The sequence below is a fragment of the Rhinopithecus roxellana genome, chromosome 12 (genome assembly GCF_007565055.1).
Source record: "Rhinopithecus roxellana isolate Shanxi Qingling chromosome 12, ASM756505v1, whole genome shotgun sequence".
NCBI classification, from domain to species: Eukaryota; Metazoa; Chordata; class Mammalia; order Primates; family Cercopithecidae; genus Rhinopithecus; species Rhinopithecus roxellana.
The window spans coordinates 7,686,008-7,709,971 of NC_044560.1; the positions used below are offsets into that span (position 1 = coordinate 7,686,008).

The 23,964-nt window shown below is 53.8% G+C and overlaps 1 protein-coding gene across 4 annotated transcripts in view; it reads left to right on the forward strand.

Moving 5' to 3' along the window:
- Positions 1 to 309: 309 nt before the first annotated feature.
- The window catches only part of PAX7 (paired box 7), a 118,791-nt gene continuing 95,136 nt past the window's right edge, over positions 310 to 23,964 (forward strand). For 2 of the 4 annotated variants that reach the window (XM_010385569.2, XM_010385566.2), the window contains exons 1-4: positions 310 to 1,155; positions 3,755 to 3,990; positions 4,588 to 4,717; positions 5,647 to 5,781. In XM_010385569.2, coding sequence (XP_010383871.1) covers positions 1,071 to 1,155; positions 3,755 to 3,990; positions 4,588 to 4,717; positions 5,647 to 5,781 — 586 coding nt within the window. In that variant the 5' untranslated portion in view covers positions 310 to 1,070. The remainder of the gene's footprint in view (positions 1,156 to 3,754; positions 3,991 to 4,587; positions 4,718 to 5,646; positions 5,782 to 23,964) is intronic. The other 2 variants (XM_010385570.2, XM_010385567.2) reach the window with 1 other exon arrangement.

The following is a 23,964-nucleotide window of genomic DNA, read 5'->3' on the forward strand; positions in this document are numbered from 1 at the left end:
ATCAAAGGAAGGCACTGGGACAAAGTTGGCCTCCTCCCCTTCTCCCCCAGCCCCCAACTTGCCGGGATCGGCTCCCTCTGTTTTCACGTCGGTTCAAATTCTCCCCCAAAACGAGGTCGAGCCGGGGATTAGAAAAGAGGGAAAAAAATATTCGTTGGCGATTTCTTTTCGTTATTGGTCCTCCGCTCCCTTGTGCCCTGGCCCCCTTCCCTCCTCATGAATAAAAGAAAAGTCCGAACCTATCAGATCGCGTTCACTGCCTCCTCCTCTCCTCCTCCTCCTCCTCCTCCTCCTCCTCATACTTCGGTGAACACTTTTGCACAACTTACCCATCTGATCACTCGCGCCCCCTCGCTTTTCCATTTCTCTTTCCCCAACCCCGTCACCCCTGTCGCCTCCGTCCAGCCCCGAAACCCGAGGAGGCTCCTTCTTCCGTCTGTCCCCGGGTCTCCTAGGGGACTAGGGGTGTGAAAGCTGGTGTGGAGGGAGAACCGAGTGTGGTCTGGAGAAAGAAGGCGTGGAGAAGAGGGAGGGAGCGAGAGCGAGAGAATAAATATATAAATAAATACGAGAACGAAATCCACTCCGCAGTCTCCGGGCTCGGAAACTTTGGCCCCGGGCGCGAGAGCGCGAGAGCGCGAGAGCGCGGCGCTCGCCACTCCGAGGCTGGCGGCCCCGATTCCGGCCGCGTTCCCCAGGCCCCCCTCCGCCGTCGGGCCTCGTCTCCGGGTTCTGCCAGGCGCATCAGCCCGCACAACTTCTGGCCGAGCCTAGCCGGCAGAGGCGGACTTGGGGTTGGAGTGTTTGTTGGTTTGAACTTCCTTGTCGTCGCCACCTTCCCTCCCCCCAACCTCCGCCTCCACCTCACCCCCCTCCCCAGCTTCTGGACGCGTTTGACTGCAGCCAGGGGTGGGGGGTGGGGGTAGGGAGTGTGTGTGGAGGGGAGGGAGAAGAGGTTAAAAAAAAAAGAAGACGAAGAAGACGGAAAGAAAGAGATCGCAGCAGGGGTGAAGGGAGCGGACGGGAAGCGATTTTTGCCGACTTTGGATTCGTCCCTGGCGTGCGCAAGAATGGCGGCCCTTCCCGGCACGGTACCGAGAATGATGCGGCCGGCTCCGGGGCAGAACTACCCCCGCACGGGATTCCCTTTGGAAGGTAAGAACGCCCAGGCTGGCCTCGCCGCGACTCCGCCGCCCGGAACTCGGGTTCCTTGGAGAGGCTGCGGTCTCCAGGGGACGGTGGCGGCGCCGGCAGTAGCAGAGGGATCCCGTTCTCTTCTGGGTCCCAGTCCGGGCGCGGAACCCAGGAAGTTTCTGGGACTCATACTTGTCCGCTTCTACGTGGGTTTCACTGACCGGCGGCCTTCGCTTCGCAGGTCGCGAGCTGCCGACCTTTACCCGCAGGGCTGAACTTCTGGTAGATTTGGACTCCTAGTAAATATCAGGTCCTGGTGAATTTCAGCTCTTTGCACTGTTTCCAGGCACTTCCCTGACAATTTCTCGGCTCTCCAGACTCTCTGGCTGCCGGCTTTCTACTCTTGAATTATTTTTTTTCCACCCCGGGATTGGTCTTCCAGTCCTTTTTATTTCGAACCACCTACCATGGGTGATACTTTATATGCCTCAACTACCACGGCTATCTATTTCTTCCGAAGCCACACTCAAACACTCCTGCTTTTCCGCCTGGAAACCAACTAATTGGAAATAATAATTAGTAACGATTTTCCCCCTAAAACTTTTTACTTGGACTTCCGCACTCTGGAAATCTCCCGGGAGAGAACCTCTAAACGGCGAGGTTTAGAGAACTTCTCAACCGCGAGAGGGGCACGGCAATGTCCAAACCAGAGGAAAGCTGATTTTGTGAAGCCTCCTTCCTAAACATCCAGCGCCCGCCCGGGGAGAGCTGAGAGGACGGGCGGCGGCGAACCGGTCCCGGCTGGAGAAAAGGCTGGGAGCGCACAGCCGAGAGACCCGCTCCTGTGTTTTTGTTTTCTTTTTAAAGTAATGGAAGGCCTCAACCTGTCACTGAGGGATCATTTGGCTTCTGAGGGTAGGTAGCCTAGAGTGTCACAGAGAAGTCGTTAGAAATACGTGCGACTTTTTTTTTTTTTTAATTACTCTTCTTGTAATCGTATGAGTCCCTGGCGCGTGAGGAAGGGGAGAGAAGGCAGGGAGGGGGTGGGCGGGCTGGCAGCCTGCGATCCGGTAGGAGCTCCCTTGGGCAGCGAGACGGCGCCGGGTCCCTGAATTAGACAGAGGCGAAGAGAGCGGCTCCGTGATCAAGTGCGCGCCGGCAGCCACGCAGGCGGGAGAGCGCGCAAACCCGGGGATTTGCAGCGGCACTCTCCTGTAGCGAATGCAAGTAAAACAGGCGGCTGAGGATGCGCGGCGGATTAGAACAATATTTGCCCAACATGACGCAGAATACTGAGGAGAGCCGAGTGCCGGTCGCTAAAGAGGCTCTTGAATATAAAGTTGGGCGCTCGAGAGCTCTTGAGCGCTAATGGCATATCCCGCCACGGAGACCGAGTGACTCTGACTTTGCGACGCACGATTTCTGATTAAATCCGAGGGTGGCTTCAGACACCGACTTTTACAAAAAGAGATGGGGGGACCGGGAGAGCAAGGGAGGGGGCGGTAGGAACGGCCCAGCAGCGGAGCCTCTTCTCGCCTCCTCCCTTTCAATTACAGTCAGCTCCCTCCACTCCTGCGGCTGTGAAATCGTTCTAATCTTCCAGATCTCCTCAGCCGCTGAGTCCCCAAATTGGGGGGATCGAGGCCGGATTAGTGCGCTGGGTGTCCCCCCAACCTTCTGTGAGGAAATTGTGTAGACTTCGCATTAAGGCGAGCAGGGCGTTCTCCCCTCCCCAGCACACACCAGGGATGCCTGTCTTCCCGGTTCCCAAAGTCACCCCCACCTGGGGACTGTGTCCCATCTGCCTACCAGCCTCGCAGAGCCTGCAGGCACGGGTTCATGGATTTGTGAGGCCAAGTGTACTGTTTCATTTAGGGGCTTTGGGGCAGTGGTGTCCTAAAATGGTCCCAAAACGAAACTAGGACTTCGAGGGTGGTTAGAAGCAAGAGGAGTCACCCAAGGGACAACCAGGTGCCCTTGGAGGCAGCAGCCAACAGCATATGTCACCAGTCCCTCGGCTGTGCCTCAGCTGTTCCCTGGGACAGTTCCACTGCTCTAGCCAGAGCTGTGAGTGTAGTAATCAGTCAGCCCTTTCTAGCCCCCGACAAACTGGATCATTCATGACTACCAGGAGTGTAGAACTGACCAGATGAGCCACATCACACCCGTTATTGGCCTCTCCAAGATGCAGGCAGGCCTGCATCCCAAGCTTCGGCCTGAGGGACAGAGAGTCATTAGTCCCAAGATCTCTAAGGCTTTACCAGCCTGGTGGCTCTGCTGTCTCACCTCCGTCTCTCTCCCTCCCCTTCTGAGCAGCATTCGAATCCCCCAGGTGTGTCCTCATCCCTGGTAGTGTGGCAGGAGTTGGGGGTCACAGCATCTGGGGAGATTCTTGCAGCCGTGACTCCTCTATCCATCTCTGCAGGAGATTTCCTAGATTTATGACAGTTGTTTCTCAAACCACCTCCCTACCAAAGCCCCAATGTGAGGACCACCAGGATCGCTGTCTGAGGTCTTGGGGCTCAAACGAACAAAACTGGAGTCAGGGAATGAACTCAGTGTCTGCTCTCCATCCTCACCCTGCGCCTCTCTTATTCTGCATCTCCCCTCCCTTCTCCAGTGTCCACCCCGCTTGGCCAAGGCCGGGTCAATCAGCTGGGAGGGGTCTTCATCAACGGACGACCCCTGCCTAACCACATCCGCCACAAGATAGTGGAGATGGCCCACCATGGCATCCGGCCCTGTGTCATCTCCCGACAGCTGCGTGTCTCCCACGGCTGCGTCTCCAAGATTCTCTGCCGCTACCAAGAGACCGGGTCCATCCGGCCTGGGGCCATCGGCGGCAGCAAGCCCAGAGTGAGTGTCTTTGCCACAGAGGCTGGCAGCTGGCTTCCCATGGTCCGGGGGTCCTGGTTGTGGCCCCTCTTACTACCTCGTGTCATCCGGTGGCACCAGGCTGTAGGAAAGTACAGCTGGAGAGTGTCTCCTACTCCCAGGTATCCTCCCATTGTTTTCCTATTATTTGAATTTCTCAGAGATGGAGCTAAGTAAGGTCTAGCTTGTCCAAGACCTTGAGGCCAATGAGCCATTCCTGGACTGTCCCCACATTTGCCTCAACCCCCATCACCTTCCAAGACCAGAAGACATCTTCTCTCAGTCTTTCCTGAGATAATGACGGGGACCCTGGGGGTCCTAAGTAGAGTTTTTTATTGCCTATCCCTGTCTCACCCCCACCCACTCACACACACACACACCAGCAGACCCCCAGCTGCCTTCCTGGGAGCCAGGAACCGGTTTCTTGAAAGGATAAAGCCAATCTCTTGGGGGATGGGGAGGACACACGGTAACCAGAACCACCAGCCTGGTCTAGGGCTCTTAAGAGGTGATATTAAAAGTATTTCCCTCCCCCCATCCCATCTTTCCACTCCTACTCTCCCACCTCCACTTCTGAAGCAGGTGGCGACTCCGGATGTGGAGAAAAAGATTGAGGAGTACAAGAGGGAAAACCCGGGCATGTTCAGCTGGGAGATCCGGGACAGGCTGCTGAAGGACGGGCACTGTGACCGAAGCACTGTGCCCTCAGGTGAGAAGGCAGCTGAGCCGGCAGAGCTGGCCCAGAGTGTGGCCAGGGCTCCAATGTGGAGGGCTGGAGGTGGGAGAGAGGGGAGGGGAGATGATGGTTGACTGGGAACTTACTGAGAAGTTGGGAGGAAAGGAGTACAGAAAGCAGAGAGTTAAGGCATAGGAGTAAATCATAACAGAATGGAATAAGATGGAAAGAAGGAATAGGGAAAGAAAAAAAAGAAAGAGGAGAGAGAAAGAAGAGAGGAAGGAAGGAAGGAAGGAAGGAAGGAAGGAAGAAAGGGGCAAAGAGTTAACCTAGAAAGTTGAATGATAAGAGAATCCCCCTGGAGGCTTTCTCAGAGAAAACGGCTTTAATAGATGGATCTGTCCTAGGAGAGTGGATGCCCATGGGCTTCCCTGGACCACCATCTCGGAACTATTATTTCTGCTCTGTCGCCAACACCAGCCATTTGAGTCCTAAATGTGGAGGTCCCAAACCATACTGCCTGTGAGAGAGAAAGTGATCTGGTGTGCGTCTGTGTGTGTTTGTACATGTGCATTCAGGCATGCAAGACCAGGATGCACACCTGAGTGTGGGAGTGACAGCAGGAGCTGGAGAGACTCCAGGGAAGCCCTGGGACCTCTCAGGGGTGTGGGTGAAGTGCACCTAGGCAGGTGTTAGTGTAAGGCACAAATGCTTGCAAGCATCTGCATAGGAATGCACAGTCTAACTACCCTGTGAGTGCACGGGGTGTGAGTCAGGCTTCTCCAAGTGGGTGCTGGTTATGGAGTACGTGTCAATGCCTAAATGCCTGTGTGTGGAAGAGGGATGAATGGATATCTGTAAGGAAGCAGGGGGCTTCCTGACTTTCTCCCAGGGGCCCAGGCCACCGCTCGATCCTCTGCTCCAACAACTTATACTTGCTCTTTTGCCTTTGAATTTCTGAGGTTTAGTGAGTTCGATTAGCCGCGTGCTCAGAATCAAGTTCGGGAAGAAAGAGGAGGAGGATGAAGCGGACAAGAAGGAGGACGAGGGCGAAAAGAAGGCCAAACACAGCATCGACGGCATCCTGGGCGACAAAGGTAGGGAACTTCCCGGGACTGCGAGGCCCCAGCCCGGGTTTTCCCATGGTCGGGTGTGCGGGCCAGTGGTTCGCTCCCGCCGCCGGAGCAGGCGACCAGAACTCCAGCGGGGAAACTCTCCGGCTGCGGGGCAGCTGGGAGCCGCTCAGGCTTTGCCGACAGCGCCCCCTCGGTGCGCACCCCGGATGCAGGCTAGATGCGAAGCCCGCGCCTTCTTTGCGCTATGGAGGCCGGGCGCGGATGGCCTGTGAGTCCCGGGAGAGTCTGGCTGCGGGGCCGTGCGCCTAGTCTACCCGAGTACTGCGGGGAGTGCGTCCTCTCGCGCTGGCGTTTTGGCTGCTACTCTCGGCGTCCATCAATTATTTATAGGAAACTTGGGCAAGGGGGCGGGGGGCGGGGGGCAGGAAGGGGGGAACGAGGAAGGAGGAGCCGGCCCGCGGCTCCCTAAATGAATTTGTTAACCAGACCCGCACACGCTCTCTAAACGGTCCCTTGAAACCCCGCCTGACAGTTGACTGACCGCTGCAATCAATAAAAATTAGCTGGGGCCGCGGTCTGACTCAGCCCGGCGTTGACAGGGCGGACTGTGGGACAGAGGGTGCCTTCCTCTGTGGCGTGCGCCGGCGGGGCTGGGAGTGGAGGCCAAGTTCCCAGATGCCCAGGGTCGGAGGATCGCTGTGGGGGAAGATACTCAGGGTCCACACACCCTCTCCCCATTCTTAGCACGGCTTCCGCGGGCAGGCTGGAGACTGAGCCCTGCGCCATGCTTTTTCTCAGGATCAGCTAAGGGAGGCGTTTAATTTTCAAGCGCCCGCAAGCCCGGGAAAGGGGATTGTGCTTTTGTCTCTTGACGGGAGGAAGTTTGGAGAGAAAGAAGGGAAAGTTCTTCCTCATTACCCTCTCCCCTTCCTAATTGCCCTCGTAGTTCCCCTAAGTCTCTTTGAGACTCGGTAAGTGCACGTTAAGGGGTGACAGGGAGATGGAACAGAAACAGAAATGGAAGACCCAGAGTCACAAAGACTGACAGTTAAAAGAAAAGGCCCCAAACACACACTCGGGGAGGCGGCAGGCCGAGGGAATCGGAAAGACGGTGGCCATGGGAAACCGCAGACTGATTGCTTTGGAAAAAGTGGCCAGTGCCCTGGAACCTGAGAGCTTGCAAAGAGCCTGTGTTGTTCCAGTTTCCCTCCAGAGGTTTCTCCTAGCACCCCTCTCCTCACGACCCAAGCACTCCCAGCCCAGGTCTCTCTCCAGTTCTCAGAAGACCCTCCCAACCTTGAAGATGAACTTCACAGACAAAGCGGGCTTACTAAGACAACTCCCATCTAGGCCCAGCCCCCACAGGCGTGGTTCGAGGAGGAAGGATAGGGGACCGGACAGCCCTGTGCCAGAGCTGCCTAGGGTGAAGGGAAGGGGCGGGCTATTGACACACAGGGCCCCTAGTGATGCCGCAGTCCCGTCCCGGACAAAAGGGCGAGGGAAGAAAGGGAGTGAGTTGTGCCGGGCGCCCCGCTGTGCCAGGCCTGCCGAGGGGCCTCGGGTCTGCGGCGGGAGGCAGCCCTGCACTGTCAAGCGGTCCTTCGTTAGGCCAGTCAGCCCAGAGCCCTGGGACACCTGCCAGGGGACCCAATCTTTATTTCAGTTTCCACTGGAAGGAGACTAGATAGACTTTTTGTAGGCTGTGCAGGGGAGGCATAGAACTTGTATAATCTTTCCTGGACAAATAATCTTTCCTGCACAACAGACAACTCTTCTGAGAGTTATCCCAGGGAGAAGCAGAGGAGGTTTGGTTTTCCTTGGAGAGACTTTAAATGTGTTTGCACGCAGGGAGTATACTTAGTTCAATCTGCGAGGAAGCACAAATAGGTAAATTTCCTCTGAGAAAGAAGGGAAGGGAAGGAAAGGAAGAGGATGGAAAGATCGTGCGGTGTGGAGGATTCCTCTGATTTCAGGAAATGCGGGGGCTTTCCGTGCTGGCCTGGGCTCACCACACCAGCTAACAAACCACTTTGCTGGACAGAGGTTTTCCCTGCAGCAGGAAGCACCACGTCTCCAAGGGTTTAAAGAGGAACCTGTGCCAGACGCAGGAGGCTGAGGACACAGGTGCTGAGTCTAGAGCAGCTGAAGAAATGAAATGATCTGATGCAGTGAGCCTGGTGTCCAGAAAGTCCCGCAGTTTTTGCGTGACGGTGGGTGTGCTGGGTGCAGTGATTGTGCACTGAATGGCTGTGTAAGCGCAAACATCTTTTGGTGTGACTGTTTACCCATGGGCCTTTGGATCTGAATGCTGTAGGCCATATATCTGTGCAAGTGGAATTCAGCATAGGTGTGCAGGGAGCATGTAGATGGGTGTGAATGGGCAATGTGATGGTACAGATGAGAGACAGCCATCTATCCATCTGTGAACAAATTGTGTCCGTTTCCTATTTGAGTTCCTGAGTCAGTCAGCAGGCACCCCTGTGAACCCCTCATCTCTCTCCCAGGCCCCAGACGTCAGTTTTGTGGCCAAGTTAAAGGTGAAAAGACCTTCCAATCTCCATCTGAGTCATTCAGGTAGGGAGAGGCTGAGATGCCCCATGGCCAGAGCAGGGGATGTTGTGCACACACACACCTTTATTTTGGCTTCTTGCTCTTGAAAAATGCTTTCTCTGGGGGAGTTGCCCCTCTCATGGCAGGGAGCCGCCAAAGAAGGGGTTTAAGAGCTCTCCTCTTTAAGCACTAAAGAGAGATCCCTCCCTGAGTCCGTTTTTTCCTATCGTCCGCTTGGCATTTAATAATGTTAAGACTTATTAGAGCTGGTAATGAAAACTGGGACTGCTGAATAGGAAACTGTGTTGGAGAGGGGTGTAATAGCTTCCAGGCATGGTAAGAAACTATTTATCCGCAATCAGTTCTCACTCTCAGAGTTTGAAGCACAAACGTTAAGTTGAAGGGTTTTAAAGCAGATTAAATTGAGCTTTTATTTCTGTGCACTTTCATCTCTGAACAGCTCACTCCTGCTCCCCTTGGGCTGATATTCATGAGGCTGTTCGTATTTTTTTTTTTCTCTTATCCTTGTTAAGACTGAGTTATTAGGATTGTTGGTTGTGAGTATTCTCAGACCTCTGCCGATAGGTGCTTGCCCCAGCCAAACTCGGCTCACCTGGAGAGGGAAGTGGACAGTTCCTTGCTCCCATGCACTTAGACTCCCTCCTCTTCACCCCTTTCTCTGAGGATCAGGGGATAGACAGACCAGGGACCCAACAGGGAGGGGATTTGAGGAGAGAAGAGAAAGGAAAAGATTTTTCACAGAATCTGAGCTCAGAGAGATTCTTTTGGGGAATTTGATAGGGGTTTGCAATGGGTCAAACCATTCCTCAGTGGGAGCTGAGGTAGTGAGTGTGAAGAAATAAGCAATAATATAAACAACAATAACAGCAGTGACAAACAGCAGGAACACCAAAGCCGCGTGCATCTGACAGTGCACCAGCTGAAGCCAAAACTGACTGGATCGGACCAGGGGCTCCACTTTGTTCTCCAGGATGGAAAGGCCAATGAGGTTACAATTAATATGAAATATAGGAAAAAGTTACAATGTGAGAAAAAAGAAGCAGTAGTAGTGGAGGCAGCATTTTTCTGGGGGGGGGGGGGGGATCCCTGGGAGTGTCCAAGTCCAGCTGGAGAATTTGTAGACTTCCTGGGTGTGAAAGACCATCTGAGATGGGGGGAGGGTTGGTGAGGGGGGCGTGTGAGGCAGATTTGTTTCTCTTTGCATTTTTCCTTTATTTATTTTTAAGGCAGCAAACTTACAGGTGTGGAGTGGGAAATGACGGGGAAGGATCGGAAAGGAGGGGAGAGCCCGGAGTGTGGGTTTTAGACACTTGTAAAAGGAGGTGGGAAACAATTTAATTTGGCAGCAGCGATAGCTGCTAATGCGGTTTTCGGTCGTTTGCTACACTGGAGGAAGCTGTTTTGATTGTGTGTACAAGGACCTGCCAAATTTAATTAGGCTCCGGGGGAGCCAGTGAATAGGGGAAGGGGGGCACGGCTCCCCTCAGCCCACACCATTTTTTCGGCTTCACACCTGGAAGGGACATTGTTTACGGGATCTTCGAGAACCAGGAAGGGGCGGGGGCGGAGAGGGACAGGAGCCTTGGAAGAGGGGGCGAGGGAGGGGAGGAGGATAGTCCATTTATCACGAAACAATCTGCATTGATTTAAACCAACAAGTTCCCTCCTCTGTAAATGTGTGTTTAGAGAAAGGTAATTGACACTCCACCAAATCAAAGGATTACCCCGGGTTGGCAATCTAATCAAACAGAGTCCAGGCGGGATTTGAAGCTGTTCAGAGTGGGATCAGCTTCGCATAATGGGGGCTCGGAGGAAGACGGGAGGGTGTCAGGCAATTCCCGGCTTTAGGCAGCGCTCGGCGGTGGATATCCAGTGCGACCAGAGGGAGAGAGGGAGGGGGCGCGGGAGGGGCGCGCCAGGCCGGGAGCTGGGGGGGATGGGGCGAGCTGAGAGGGGAGTGCGGAGCTGGGAACGTCCCGGCGGAGGGGGCTCCCGGCGAGGGGCCGAGCCCACACTGGGCTGACAAGGCTCCCCTTTTCTTCCCTCCATCCCCCCAACCGAAGAAGAGGGGGGGGAGGCGGGAGCAGAGACTAACGAGGAACAACAATGAGGAGATAACTATTACAAAGGCAAACACTGGCGCTCGCGCGCTCGCAGCCCCAGAACCCGCGGTAAATAAACAAAGTCTGCAAACTGTTTGCTAGATAAACTCGTGCCTAAATCGAGTGTGACGGGCAAGGAGAGAAGAGACAGAAGGAGATAAGGTTGGAGGGGGAATGAACGAGCATAATCTAATAGAAGACATTTAGAAAACAAACTTTAAACAAGGGAGAACAGGCGAGCGGAGGGCAATTATCCGCCCCAGAGAGCAGGGGAAGCCGTCGGAGGTCTGGGAAGGCGTGGAAGGGAGGGGACTGGGAGCTGCGGAAGAGCTGAGTGTTGGGGGTGCCTTTGGGACTCCGTGGGGAGCCAAGAGGGGCTCCCCAGGGCGCGCAAGAAAAGAGGCTCGGTTCCCGGATTGAGTGAGATTCCCGCGCTCAGCCGGTCTTGGAACGCAGGCACGTCTAAACCGGGTGGGGTCCCCCGCTGCGAGGGCGTGCGGGTTTTGTGTTCCCCTCGGGGCACGCACCGCCACACATCGGCTGTTTCAAGGCGTTTGTACCTAAAAGGCTAGTGTGCACGAGGCAGCGGTTAAAGGAATTAGATATTTACCAGTTTGAAATAAGCCTGGCTAAGAAGAAGAGAGAAGAGAGAGACATTGAAAAGATGAGGCTGGGGGAAGACTTCAAACGAATTCATCATTTGGAATGGTGGAGGGGAGATTTACTAGACAGTATTGGGAAGTTATTTAGATATTAATAACACATTTTCCTGAGGCGCGACCACGGCAGCCATCTGCGCTGCTCTCGGAGCTATTTGGCTGGGTAAAATATGGGCGTCTCAAATGTTGGGAAGAGATAACGCAATCAGGCTAACCCTGGTCCTAAGACTGCATCGCAGCGTTAAACCCGGATTAACCTCCCCCCCCCAACTCCCGCGGCCCCCTCCCCTTTCACAGCTTTCCAAATTTTCAGTGGAATTTACATGGAGGGATTTAAAAGCACATATAACAGTAGCCTTAAAGCAGTAAGGTGATTATTTGGGCTTTTTTTTTTTTTAAGAACGTCTTTCTGAAAATGATAGTTGTCCACACATTACATTATATATAAATAATATTATATAAAAACATTTTTATACAGGAAAAGAGGGCTGAGCAAATGATATTTCCTTCCAGGTTACCTCTTCGGAGTTTCTATTTGCCATCATTCTATCATCATCAACAAAGTTGATGAGGCTTCATTCTGTACTGTTGGGCAAGAGCGCCTAAGGACATAAACATGCAATGTACAAGGTCCTGGCTCTGGCCCTGGAAGCTCAGAGTCTAAGACCAGACAGAACTCACAGCCCTGAAAAGACAGTGCCTCGTTGAGGGAAGGGTTTCTGCACAGAGGAGAGACCCCCCAAACAAAGCTTCTCCAGAGGCTGTGGGGCCTTGAAGGCTATGACTAAGGAGGGGGGGCACATTCCAGAAATTCCAGAAAAAATATCTCTTCTCTCCCTTCCATTGCAGACTAAAGGGGTAATTAGGAAACTCAGGATGAGGGTAAGAGGCGCTTGGAAGACTGGTATGCCCCCCTCAGTTTTTGCTGTCCGGGGCTTTCCGTCTTCTTTTCCCCTTCCCCCAACTCTGCCTGAAAGAGGAAAAGGTGGAAATGGGGTCAGCGCTTTCTGACCTGCTCTGGAGCGATTGGCCCCGGCTGGGGTCGGACAGGGGGAGGGAGGGAGGGAACTCGCGTTCCCAAATCGAATCAAGGCAGAACGGTGACCTAAGGGGGAAACTTCGCCATTAGTAGATAGATCTCTCCAAAACTTCAAACGAAGTGGGGTGGGGGAGAGGTGAGGCAGGGAAGGAGTCCAGAAGAGCGCAGGGGGAACTACGAGCATGAGAAGGGGAGGGGCCTGGAGGAGGAAGAGATGGGGTCGAGGGCAAAGGGGAGGCGGGGGCCAAAGGAAGGGGTGTGGGTAAGGGGATGCGAAGAGAGGGGGTCGGCTGCACTTGGAACTTCAACCCCTGGGAGAGGAAAAGCCTCTGCGGGTCCCTGCAGCCTCGGGAGGGGTGAGGGGAAATTGCGTGTGCCCCAAGTCCAGCTCCGAAGAGGCCCCGAGGGCATTACAGGGCGCCTTGGGCACGCGTGCCAGGCCCCGGTTTGGCAGCCGACCTGAGCGAGGGTGGATTGTGAGGAGCACTGGGGCCGCCGCGGGGCTCTGCGTGTCGGCTGCCAGGGAATTGGCCGATTTCCCTAATCTGAGGGTCAGCGAATGGACCTTTCCATGGCTTGGTCGCCCTGGTCCTGGAGGTGCGCTGGGCCTGAGCTCCGGTGGAGACCACGGGAGGGGTGGGGAGAGGCAGCGGAGACAGAGAGCCACAGAGGAGGAGAGAGCTAGAAAATTCAGAGTGAGAAAGGCTGAGCGCAGCAGAAGAGAATCTTGCGTACAGTTTGAGGACGCTGAAAAATGCGGAGGGGCCGAGGGAGGCGCAGAGCAGCAGGAAGAAAGACAAAGAGATGCAGAGTCACCGAGAGGCTGGCCCTGGGACGGGCGGATCAGGAGAGCCAGCGGAACCTAGAGACAGACAGAGCCCGCGGGAGAGCATTGGCGGAGAGGGCGAGCGCGCAAAGCCGGGCAGCGGCGAGGGGAAGGCGGGAGGCGGGCGAGCCTCGGCCGTCCTTTTGATCCTTCGCGACTTCCCCTTATGAGAAACGCTTTCGGTGACATCGGTACAAAGGCAGTTCATCATATTACAGCACGTCCCGGCGGCTCGCTGAGATCCTGCCGCTTAATTAGAGGCGAGCGAGCTGGGCTGGCGGGGCGGGAGGCAGGCCGACCCGGAGGTGGGGGCCCGGGTTCCGTGCTCCAACCCGGGGCGCTGGGCAGGGGCCAGCCCGCGTGCCTGGCGGTGTTGGGATGTGGAGTGAGGGGGAGGCCAGGAACTGCATTCAGAGTGTCGCTAAATTAACAGGACGGCCCGGGCTTCACTGCCCAGAGAGTGAAGCTCGCCGCCTTCCAATTTAGCTGCCGCCCCTTCTAAGTTGTCGGCTTCGGAAAGGGATGGCGCTCTGGCCACTTTCCCCGCTCCCAGGCTGTGAACGCTGAGGACTGGAGGGCGAGTAAGGTGGAGGGAACCCAGGGCGAGCTGAAGGCTCAGTGCAACTCTGGGTCCAGGTCGCACCCACCGGCCCCCGGCGGCTGTGTTCCATCCCTTCCTCCGGCCGCTTTGCTCTCCATCCGAACCCAGGTGTGCGAGGCTGGAGCAATCTGAGAGGGGCAAAGTGCATCGTGGTCGAGGTTCTAGTGTCCATCCCGCCCGCAACTCACTAGCGATATCACCCTAGACAACCCACTCAACCACTTTGGGCCTCAGTTTCCTTCCATGAAAAAAGAGAATTAGCTAAGACAAATGTTGTTACCCTTTTAGGGGATCCTGGATCCCTTTAAGAATAGGCTAAAACCGAAAAATAATTTTAAAACTTTGACGTTTACATACTTACGTACTTTCATACAGGCATAATTTTTCGTCTGGTATAAAGGGGTCTTTGGGGTTTCTAGAGGCCACACCCCATTCTGAACCTTACATCTGCGTGCTTCCTGATGACTCCAGTATTCTCCAGGGAGCTTCTGATTCCGGGATCAGGAAGCTTAAAATGAGGAGATGGGGAGAAGGAGCACCGAGACCCTGCCCTTGGTCTGGCCCTTGCTACTTCCTCCCCTCTCCAAAACAGAGAGGAGTTTCTCCCCCACCCCACCTGGTTACTGGGAGGGTCCTTTGGGAAGCGTTTATATGCTGATATAAGCACGTGTGCTATGCTCCCCTTTTACCTATACCACCCAAAAGAGAAATTTTCCTCTGGAGTGTATGTGTGTGAATGTCTTCATTCATTCTGCAAAAATTTTGTTGAGCACCTACTAGGTGCCAGGCGTTGTGTTTTGTGACCTCAAGAAGGTCCCTGCCCTCGTGGAGTTCTGAGCCAGGCTGTGCAGACAGAAAATAAGCCCACAAATAAACAGATGTGTATCGTGGATGTATTTGTTGTGTGTTTACCTGGATATCTTTGTGGGCTTCCCTCTTTGCAAGGCCGTCTTGTGTCTGGATGTTTGTGCATGGTTTGTGTGTGTGCGCGCACACGTGCACGACAGCAGAGTGTGTTTGTGGGGCTGGGGCAGAATTTGGCAGGCAGCCCCCAAGCTGACCTCTGGAGTGGCCCGCGTCGGGGGACTGGGCCTTGCTTCGCCACGGGTTGGAGGGAGAGGCGGAGGGAGGAGCGGCTGGACTAAGGAGCCTCTTGCCTTCACTGCACTCTTTGTCTGACACCACGAAAAGACCGAAGGTCAAAGAGGCCCCCGGGCCGGACAGAAAAAGGGGTGGGGTGGCGGACGCGATAAGTAGCTCGGAAAACTCCACCCTCAACTTTTCTGGGTCCTTTCCATGGGACCCAGACCCTCCAGAACCTCACCCAAGTGGGTGAGTGGGCAGCGGGCGATGGGTTTTCTACAGTCCTAAGCCTCAGCGAGGGCGACAGGTGGAGAGGGACAGCTACGGCTCCAGGCTCCAATTCAGACCTAGGTCTTTAGGTGACTGGAGAAGGGGGAAAGAGAGCAACATTCAGAAGTTTTGTGAGGTGTGTGTGTGTGTGTTTGTGCTGTGTGTTCTGTACACATTTACAGGGAGATTGTGGGTCCGGATCAAGCCTCCTGGTTTCCTGAAAACTTGTCTTAAAGTCTGCTCTGGCTTTACCTGGGCTGCAGACTTGGGAGTTGGAAGGAGTCAGGAGGAGTCCTAAGGAAGCTTCTGGAACCTCTTGTTCTCAGTGGAAACCTGCAGAAGCGCCTCCCTCTCCCGCACTTACTTGTAACCACAGACCTAACTCAGGAAGCTGGTCTCTAGGCCACCTGGCAAGGTGCTTTCCAGACTCCTCGCGTTCCCTCACCCTGCAGCTCTCCTTCCCGCCTGGACTTCTTGAGTTTGAATTCACCCTTCCGAGGGTCTAAAAATACTGTAGAAAAAGAAAGTCCAATTTGGGGGCATGTACCCCATCTTCCATTCTCCTGCCTCCCGCTGCCTGCAAATGCCAAAATTCAAAGTGCCCACCCCTCCCACCTTTTCGATGGGGGAAGATTCTGAAAGACTGAAGAATCCCAACATCTCTGGGATTTGTTAGAGGTCCTCGGAATGAGCCCTAAGAAAAGAGGCCTTGGAACTTCCTTTAATAAATGGGGCTGAACCTCCTTCTCTCTTCAAATTGAGTTCTGGTTGGGACTTTTTCTCTGGTGGCTTGGTGGCCCATAGAGGGGACACAGAGAGGTTCGCCCAGAGCTGCCTGTTACAGGAGGTAACTGCTGGAAATGGCCCCCTTTGCGTCGACCCTCCTTCCCAAAGACCCGGTCTTTTCCGTTTCGGCGGTGCCTGAGCCTCAGTTTCCCTCTCTGATTAGTGAGGCTAAGAGCCGCTCCTGGTCTCCCCAGGCAGCAGGAAATTAGGGCCGGGAAAGCGGTTTGGAAACTGGTCAGCGGGTGCAGGCGGGGAAAGGGTGGGAGGCGCCAGGAGTTTGTCCTCCTCCCCGGGCCGCCCCCTCCCCGCCGCCCTCTCGGCGCAGTCCCCGCTCGCGCCTCAATGGCCACTTTAGAAATACAAACAACTTTAGAAATAAAGTAACCAAACCCCCGAAAGGGGCTTTGAAGGGGCGAATGCCTGGTGGCGCTTTACTATGGTGTGGGCCGAGGCCCCGGCCTAATCCTGCTTTCATTTCCACCGACGGCCGCGGGGGAAGCGCTCCCGGCCTCCCGGCCCCTCAGGAGGCTGATTAGGCCACAAAGAGCCCCCATTATCCCGAGAAGAAAACCGGGGGGCGGCGCGGGGCGGCGCGGCGCAGGGGGAGCGGCCCGCCCGCGCCCGGGCTATTGACTTAGTGGATGAAGTCAAGAGCGGGCACGCTGGAAGCCCGGGGATGGGGGGCGGGGGAGGGCTGGGGCCTTGGGCGGGGGATCCCGGAGGTAGGATGGGGGGAGGGCTGGAGGGGGAGGGGCGGCCCGCGCGGGAAGGGGCGGGTGACGGAACAAAACAGGACGCACAAAACCCACAACAAAACCGAGCTCCGGGCGAGGGGAGCCGGGCCCTGGTGCAGGGCCTCGTCTGCTGAGCTTGGCTGGGTCGGCTGCCCGCGCCGGCCAGCGGAGGGGAGGGGGGGCAGAGGACCTGGGCCCCGCCGCCCCTGCCGCCTGGGCTGGGTTGCTTACTTGGGATGGGGTGGTGGAGGAAAGGAGAAAGTTGCAGCCGTTGGACGGTCTGTCGCTAAGTGCTACATGGCTTAGGCACGCGGCTCTGCGGCTCAGGCTCTCTCTTCCTCCTCTGTGACCCCAGGGAGCTGGGTACAGAGGTCTCCAAAAGTCACCCCCACTGTGGCGGCCTGCAAATCTGTGATCACAGCTATGGAGGATGCTGTAGAGGAGATTCCTGAATTGGGGTAGCAGGGAGCGGGGAAGGAGGCAGAGGATTAGGAGAAAGATGAGTACCCTGGATTCTGAAAGATCTGGGTAACTGAGTGAAGCATTCGGAGAGCCTTGATGTCCTCTTCTGCAAAATGGGTTCATGGACACAACCTCAAAGTAGGCTAGGAAGTGTAAGTGCTATAATTACATAAAGTACAGGGTAAACTGAGAGGCTGGAGAAATATCACTCCCCCATCCTCTTCTGCCTCCTTGTTTCCTCCAGGGCTTCTTTCAATCACTCACCTATGACTAGAGAAATAGGGGCCTTGGAAGAAACAGGCTGTGAATCCATAAGTGATCACCAAATGTGGGCACAGGTGGGGTGGGGGCAGATGCTCAGCCAAGTGCAAATAAATAGTATCCCTCCTGGTCTACAGTTCTATACAGGAGACATAGGCCTGCTCTGTGGGCAGCTCCTCATTCAGCAGAAGGTCAAGAGAAGAAGGTAGAAACACACAGAGCCAGTTCCTGGAGCCCAATAGACACTGTTCTGTGTGTGGAGGGACTTCCCTCCCGGATGGCTTCTGTCCCCACAGGCAGAGGCTAGGCAGCCTTGACTGACAGGGTAGGGAGGTGGGGGTGAGTGCTCTGGTTTGAGGAGATGGTGAAAACATCCTCCAGGTATAAAGGAGGCAAGTGAGGGTATGTGACACAGGCTTCTACCTGACTGGCCCCCAGTCACCTCCCCTCCCCAACCAGAGCTGTTTTCCCCACCCCCAGCCATCTCCCAGAAACAGGTCCTTACTCCAATGATTTGGAAGTTCTTTGAAGGCAACGTCACTCTTCATCTATTCACTCTACTACTTTATTTTTGTCTTTTTCTTTTTCTTTCTTTCTTTTTATTTTATTTTATTTTTTTTGAGACTGGGTCTTGCTCTGTCACCCAGGCTGGAATGCAGTGGTATGAGCACTGCTCAGTGTAGCCTCAACCTCCCAGGCTCAAGCGATTCTCCCACTTCTGCCTCCCGAGTAGCTGGGACTACAGGTACGCACCACCATGCCTGGCTAGTTTTTGTATCTTTTTGTAGAAACAGGATTTTGCCATGTTGCCCAGGCTGGTCTGGAACTTTTGGACTCAAGTGATCCTCCCACCTTGGCCTCCCCAAGTGCTGGGATTATGGTGATGAGCCACCATGCCCAACCATTCCACTACTATTTATCAAGCCCTAGATAGTGCGGGATGTGCTGAGGAGGCTACCCCCCCACTGGGGGTTCAGACTCATCAAAGGCTAAGTTAAGGAGTTAGGACTTATTCCAAGGGCAGCGGGGAGCCATGAAGGATATTTCAGTAGAGGAGTGATGGACTCACCGAGCCGAGAATGTGCCAGAAGGTGTGGAGATACCAGCTAGGAGGTCAGAGCTGTGGGAAAGGAGCAGAGAGGTACAGAGGGGCTGGAGAGCAGAGGATGCAAGGAGACATGGTTAGGAGAGGGCTGCCCCAGCTGGAGATGGAAGAGGAGGAAAGCAGCCCATTCCCAGACTCCCCTGACTCATGCCCAGGGGTACTGAGTCTGTTACTGGCTCCTAGGTTAGTTCAAGGGAACTTGGAATTCCTCTGCAGGCTGAGATTACAAAGGGTGGAGTCAGACTCAAACAGGCCTTAGAGGTCATCTGGGCATTTTACAGATGGAAAAGCTGAGGTCCAGAGGGAGGGATGTGAGGGAGGCCAAAGGAGGGAAAGGCCACTCTGGTCTGCTGGCAGTTACACGCAGGTACAGGAGCAAAACAAACTGGCAGCAGCTTTGCTCCCAGGAATTAGGAAGGCATGGAATAAGGACAACCACAGGAAATGTGACCTTTCCCCATCCCAGCAGTTCATCACCCTTTGTGTTTAATGTGACACATGCCTTAAAGTTCTAATTCACAGAGGGGGAGACTGAGGCACAGAGATTTGATTAGCCCAAGGAAGTAAGGGGAGGAGGGTTCCCTTCTAACAGGCTCTGCAGGACTCTGACACCTCTGCCCTAAGAAGCCTGAAGGGCAGCAAGAAGCTCCTCTTCTTACCCCATCTGGACAATTGCAGCCCCTAGCCCCGTCCCCCGTTCTTCAAAAACCCCAGATTCTCAGGTCCAAGGGAGACTGTGGTTCAAGCCATTGCCACTTCCACCCCACCCCGCTACCACCCACACTCCCAGCACCCATAAGCACCTACTGGGATCTTGAGCCCTGCTAGATGCCACAAACTTGGCCTGCTGAAGGGTTGGTCTGTCTGCCATGCTGGGAACAGTCCTTTTCAACAGCAAGGGAAAATGAAGCTCAGAGGGAAAAGAATCACAGATTGTGGTTAGGGCTGGAATTCAGATCCTCATGTAAATGGCCCCATGCAGAGGCCCTAGCCTGAGTACTAACTGCTGTGTCATTCTGGAAGAATCGCTTTGCTTCGTGTCTCTGACCCGTGGTCCTTTTGTCTGAACAATGGGCAAGGCAGGATCTGCCTAGTGGTTTTCAAACTGTGTTCCATGGAGACGGGATTCTCAGCCTCAGGGACCAACCTTTGAGCTGTAATACTCTGGGCATGTGTTCAGTGGAGGGGGAGCAGTGAAAAAACAGCCTGGCTCCTTATGGATAGAGGAAACTCCAGGGAGGCAGGGACTTTGTCCTGGGAAGAGCAAGGACCACTTTCCATCCAAGGCTACTCTGGAGGAAGGTGAGGGGAAGAAGCTCTGTATACTCCTGGAATCAGAGCCCTCGGGCTGTGGTTATTGGTCTTCAGAGATAAGGTGATAACTGCTTATCTGGTGACAAATGATTATCCTCCTCTTCGACTCCTCTGATTAGGGAACTTTCTCTCCTGGCTGGGCGGTCTCTTTGGAAGAAGGGCAGAGCTGGTCAAGAGACACTGACATCTGACTCTTCAGTCCCTGCCCGGCTTGCTGTGTGACCAGAAAGCAGTTACACACTCTGTGCTTCATTTTGGGGCCTGGTGGAGCAGTTGGGTTGCAATGCCATCCTAGGATGGTGCTGGAAGGATTCAGTACAGTCTGTGGGGGGTGGAAGGAGCAGGAGGGCAGAGGGCAGAGGGCTGTGCCCCAGAGTCACGCAGGTACTTTTGCAAGGCATGCACACCTGGGTACTTTCTTGATTTGGGACATCTGAGCACAGTGGCTTTGGAGCAATCTGTCCCAGTCATTCTGACGGCCTCCCCAGCAAGAGCCACTGGTCTCATGCAACTCCTTTTTTTTACAGATGGAGAAACTGAAGCCCAGAGAGGGGAAGGGATTTGTTACCTGTTGCATAGCAAACAGAGAGGAGTCAGAAGAGAGACCCAGTCCCCAAACTATTAAGCCAGGCACCATGAAGGGAACATTCTTCCAAAGTTGCTGGGTCCCTCATGTTTTGTTATGGTCACCTGCCCCCAGAGGATCCCATCTGCCAGGATACCATGCTGAGAACAATGGGGCTGGCAGGGCAAGACCTCTGCTCTGTCTGTCCCATTGTCCCCCAACTCCTGCCTGTGTCATAGATGGTCTCCCAGACACTCACTGTCATCTCAGCTCTGGGCTCTGAGCCCTTGTGTCCATAGGCAGCTTCCGTGCATGGAAGACCCCCTGGACTTGGAATCAGCAAGACCCAGGTTCCTCCCCATTGCTGCCCCTACCATGTCCCCTGAGCTGTGGCTTCCCCTCTCTCAGCCTTAGTTTTCTCATCCAGGCAATGGGAGCAAATGCATTAAAACACAGAAAGGCTATGTGATGCATAGGAAGTACATGCTTAAAATGAGATAAAAGACCTGAAAATGATTTGTGTGAAATAGATGATCCCTAAAGATCTATATGCTGAGAATTTCCTAAGTCAAAAGCACATTGTTTCATCAGTGGTTCTAAAATGTATATGCATATATTTTTATAGGTTTTTGAAAGACGTATTACAAAAGTAATATGTACTTGTAAAATTTCACATCGTAAAAAAGTATATAAAATAAAAATTAAGGATCCTTCCCTATCCCTAGCAACAGCTTTGTTGAGTTGGGATATAACTGTCTAGATTTATACAGCGATATATAGATCTGTCTCTCTATCTAGATCTACCTATCCATCTATCTGTTGAGATGCAGATATATATTTGGAGGAAAGTGGTGTCACATCAGCTTAACTTGGGGACAATAGAGGCTTCAAGGGGTGACTGTGAATCCCCAGAATTAATTTATCAGTGGTGGGTATGTGTCTGGAGAGAGATTCCAAGTGTTCCAGAGCTCAGGGTCCCCCAAAGGTTAAGCATCCTGAGTTGGAAGATTTGCAGGTGTTTGTTCTTTCAAAGATCCCTCCCTCCCCCGCACCCTCCCTCCAGGCCTCACAGTGCCTCCCCACTGCCCAGCTCTCTCTCCACCTCCCCACCCCCCCACCCCCGCCCACCGCCTCCTCATGCACCTGCTGAGGCTTCCGGCCTCCACTGCTTCAAAGAGGCAGGCTGGGCTTTACCTGCCTGCCTCAGAGAAAAACAGCCTGGTTTGAAAGGGGAAGTGGCATTTCAGGCACTTAATTAGACCCGGGACAAGAATGGAAGTTGGCTCTCAGGTCAGGCCAGGGGGAATTGTTGGGGGATTAACACCCAGGTAAACCCATCAAGGCTCACCGGCCCCCTGGCAGGAGGCAGCAAGAGAATCCCGGGCAGCAGCGGAAAGGCTGGGCTGGCTGGGCCCACAGCCTGGGAATCACATTCCAAAGTGGGGTTGGGGGGGTGTGCATAGCTGGTAGAAGGTGGGAGGGAAAGGGAGGGCCACTGGCTGCCTCCACCCTTAACCTCAACCAGCCCTCTTCTCCTCCCACCCCTCGCCCCCATTGCCCCAGGAAGGTAGAGTTAGGACTACCATTTTATTCCTACAGCAAAATGTATTGAGAACCCACTATGTGCCAGGCACTATTCCTAGGAGCACAGCCGGCAATAGCGCAAGGTCCCAGCTGCACAGAGCTCACACACTGGGGGTAGATAGGCGAGGAGCAGGTTCACCAATAAGGAAAGGTTTTCAGAAGGTAGATAAAGGCTTGAAGAATATAAAGCAGAGTTGTGATGGAAAGGGACTGACAGGGAGTGATGTTTATTAATACTCAGGCTATCAGGGAGACCTGCCACCAGAAGAGGTAATATTTGACCTGAAACCTGGATGGCAGGAAAGAGGTAGCCATTTATTGAAAATATCTACTACTTAGGACAATGGCCAGTTGAGAGCTGACTGCATGCGTTAAGTGCTTTACATTAATGAATTCATCAGATCCTCCCAAGAATACCTCGAAGGAGAGATTATTAATTAAGAAATCCATTTGTAGATACAGAAATTGAGGCACACAGAGAGATGCCTCAGCTCTTTGGGTCCACATGGGCAGGGCCATCTTGCTGGACACCTGTGCTCTCCACCTGCCCATCTCTTGCTACGTGCCAGGAACTGTGCCAGGTGCTCTATACACCTCCCTTAACTCCCCAGCCATGCCCCATGGGTATCTATTTTCCCAATTTTATAGATGAAAGCACAGCTCAGAGAGGTTTACTCAGTTGCTTGGAGTCACACAGCCAACAAGTGTAGAGCCAGTAATTGAATCCAGTACAACAAACTCTTCCTGCTGCAACACCTGCGCTTTTGCAGGCATTGACTTTGGAATACCCTCAGCTAACTCACAGAGTCCTTTGTCCCTGGGGAATGGCCTTCTCTGTCTCCTTCAGGGAAAGGGTTTCATCCTTCAGGGAAGATTCATTGAATCAGGATTTGCTGTTTTTTTTTTTTTTTTTTTTTTTTTTTTTTTTTTTAAATGAATGGGCTTCCTGGCCTGCATTTTGTTTTGCACTTGGGTTTATGAATTGAGGAATCAGTCAGCCTTGGAAATTCGTTGCAAGATAAACATTGCAGTCCTGGTTAAGGACTTAAGAATTGTCACTTGTGTGTGTATATTGTTGTTGTTATTGTCATTGTTGTTGTTGCAACGGTGCTGTGTACACATGGTTAGTGTGGATCAAATTTGGGGAGTTAGGAAGGAAGTGGAGTTGGTTTGTGGTTAGACTTGGGGGAAGTGTTGCTTTCGGTTGTCGGTGTGCTGATGGCTGTGTCTCTGTGATATGGAGCGTACTGTCTGAGGGAGAATGTGTTCAGGAGTCTGTGGTTGTATGGATATGGGTGTGTAGCTGCTGATGACATGGATGGAAGGATGTATCTGGGTGTGTTTCTGCAGAACAAGTGATACCTGAACCATGTGACTTTGTCAATTCCACCATGTCCAGGCGCAGGTTAGGGGGTTTGTTCATCTCTCTGAATGTTATCTGCCCCCATTTTACAGATAGGAAACCAAGACTTAGAGAGGTCAAGTCATCTGCTTGAAGTCATCTAACTGAGAAGTGGCTAGGCCTGGAAGGGAAACCAGAGCTGCCTTCAGAGTCCAGCCTCTTTTCCCTGCTCCCCAGGAAAGGTTTAAGTGACAACAAAAGGTTTAAATGCCAGCATGCAGCGACGCCAGCGTCGGTCACGGGGCCTGGCAGACGTGTGTGCGGTCACATGCGTGTCCCCTTTCCCGTTCTGGTATCTCAGCTCCTGCCCATTCCATGGGCCCCCAGCCCAGACCTGTCGCAGGAGGGCCTTTCTTTCTCGGGATTGCAAATACACCAATACACCAAAGATGAACGCTGCCCGCAGCTGGCTGCAGTCCTAAACAGTGGCAAGACCTAGGAAGTGAAGACATTGCCCAAGGAGCACAGCAGCCCGGTCCAGAGAGGCAGTTCACAGAGTCTGCCTGCTGGCTCTGGCTCGAGTGGAGTGAGCCCTCCCCACACCCGCCAGCTCCACACTCCCCGCTGGAAGGATAAACAGTCTGTAAAGAAATTCTCCCTAGAAAGAACACTTCACTCAAGTGCAAGTCCACCGCCTTAGAACAGTGATTAGGGGAAAGTTAAAGAAGTGGGGGTGTCCCCTCCCAGGGGGAAATATGCGATAAATAATCACAGGTGGGAGAGTGTGAGGGCGGGGGCTGGAATCCCAGCTCCAACACTGTTCTCCAGAATGGATGACAAAATGCAACACCATAAAACAAACCTGGTGCTCATGTGCAATGCCTTCCTCCTTCCTAAATC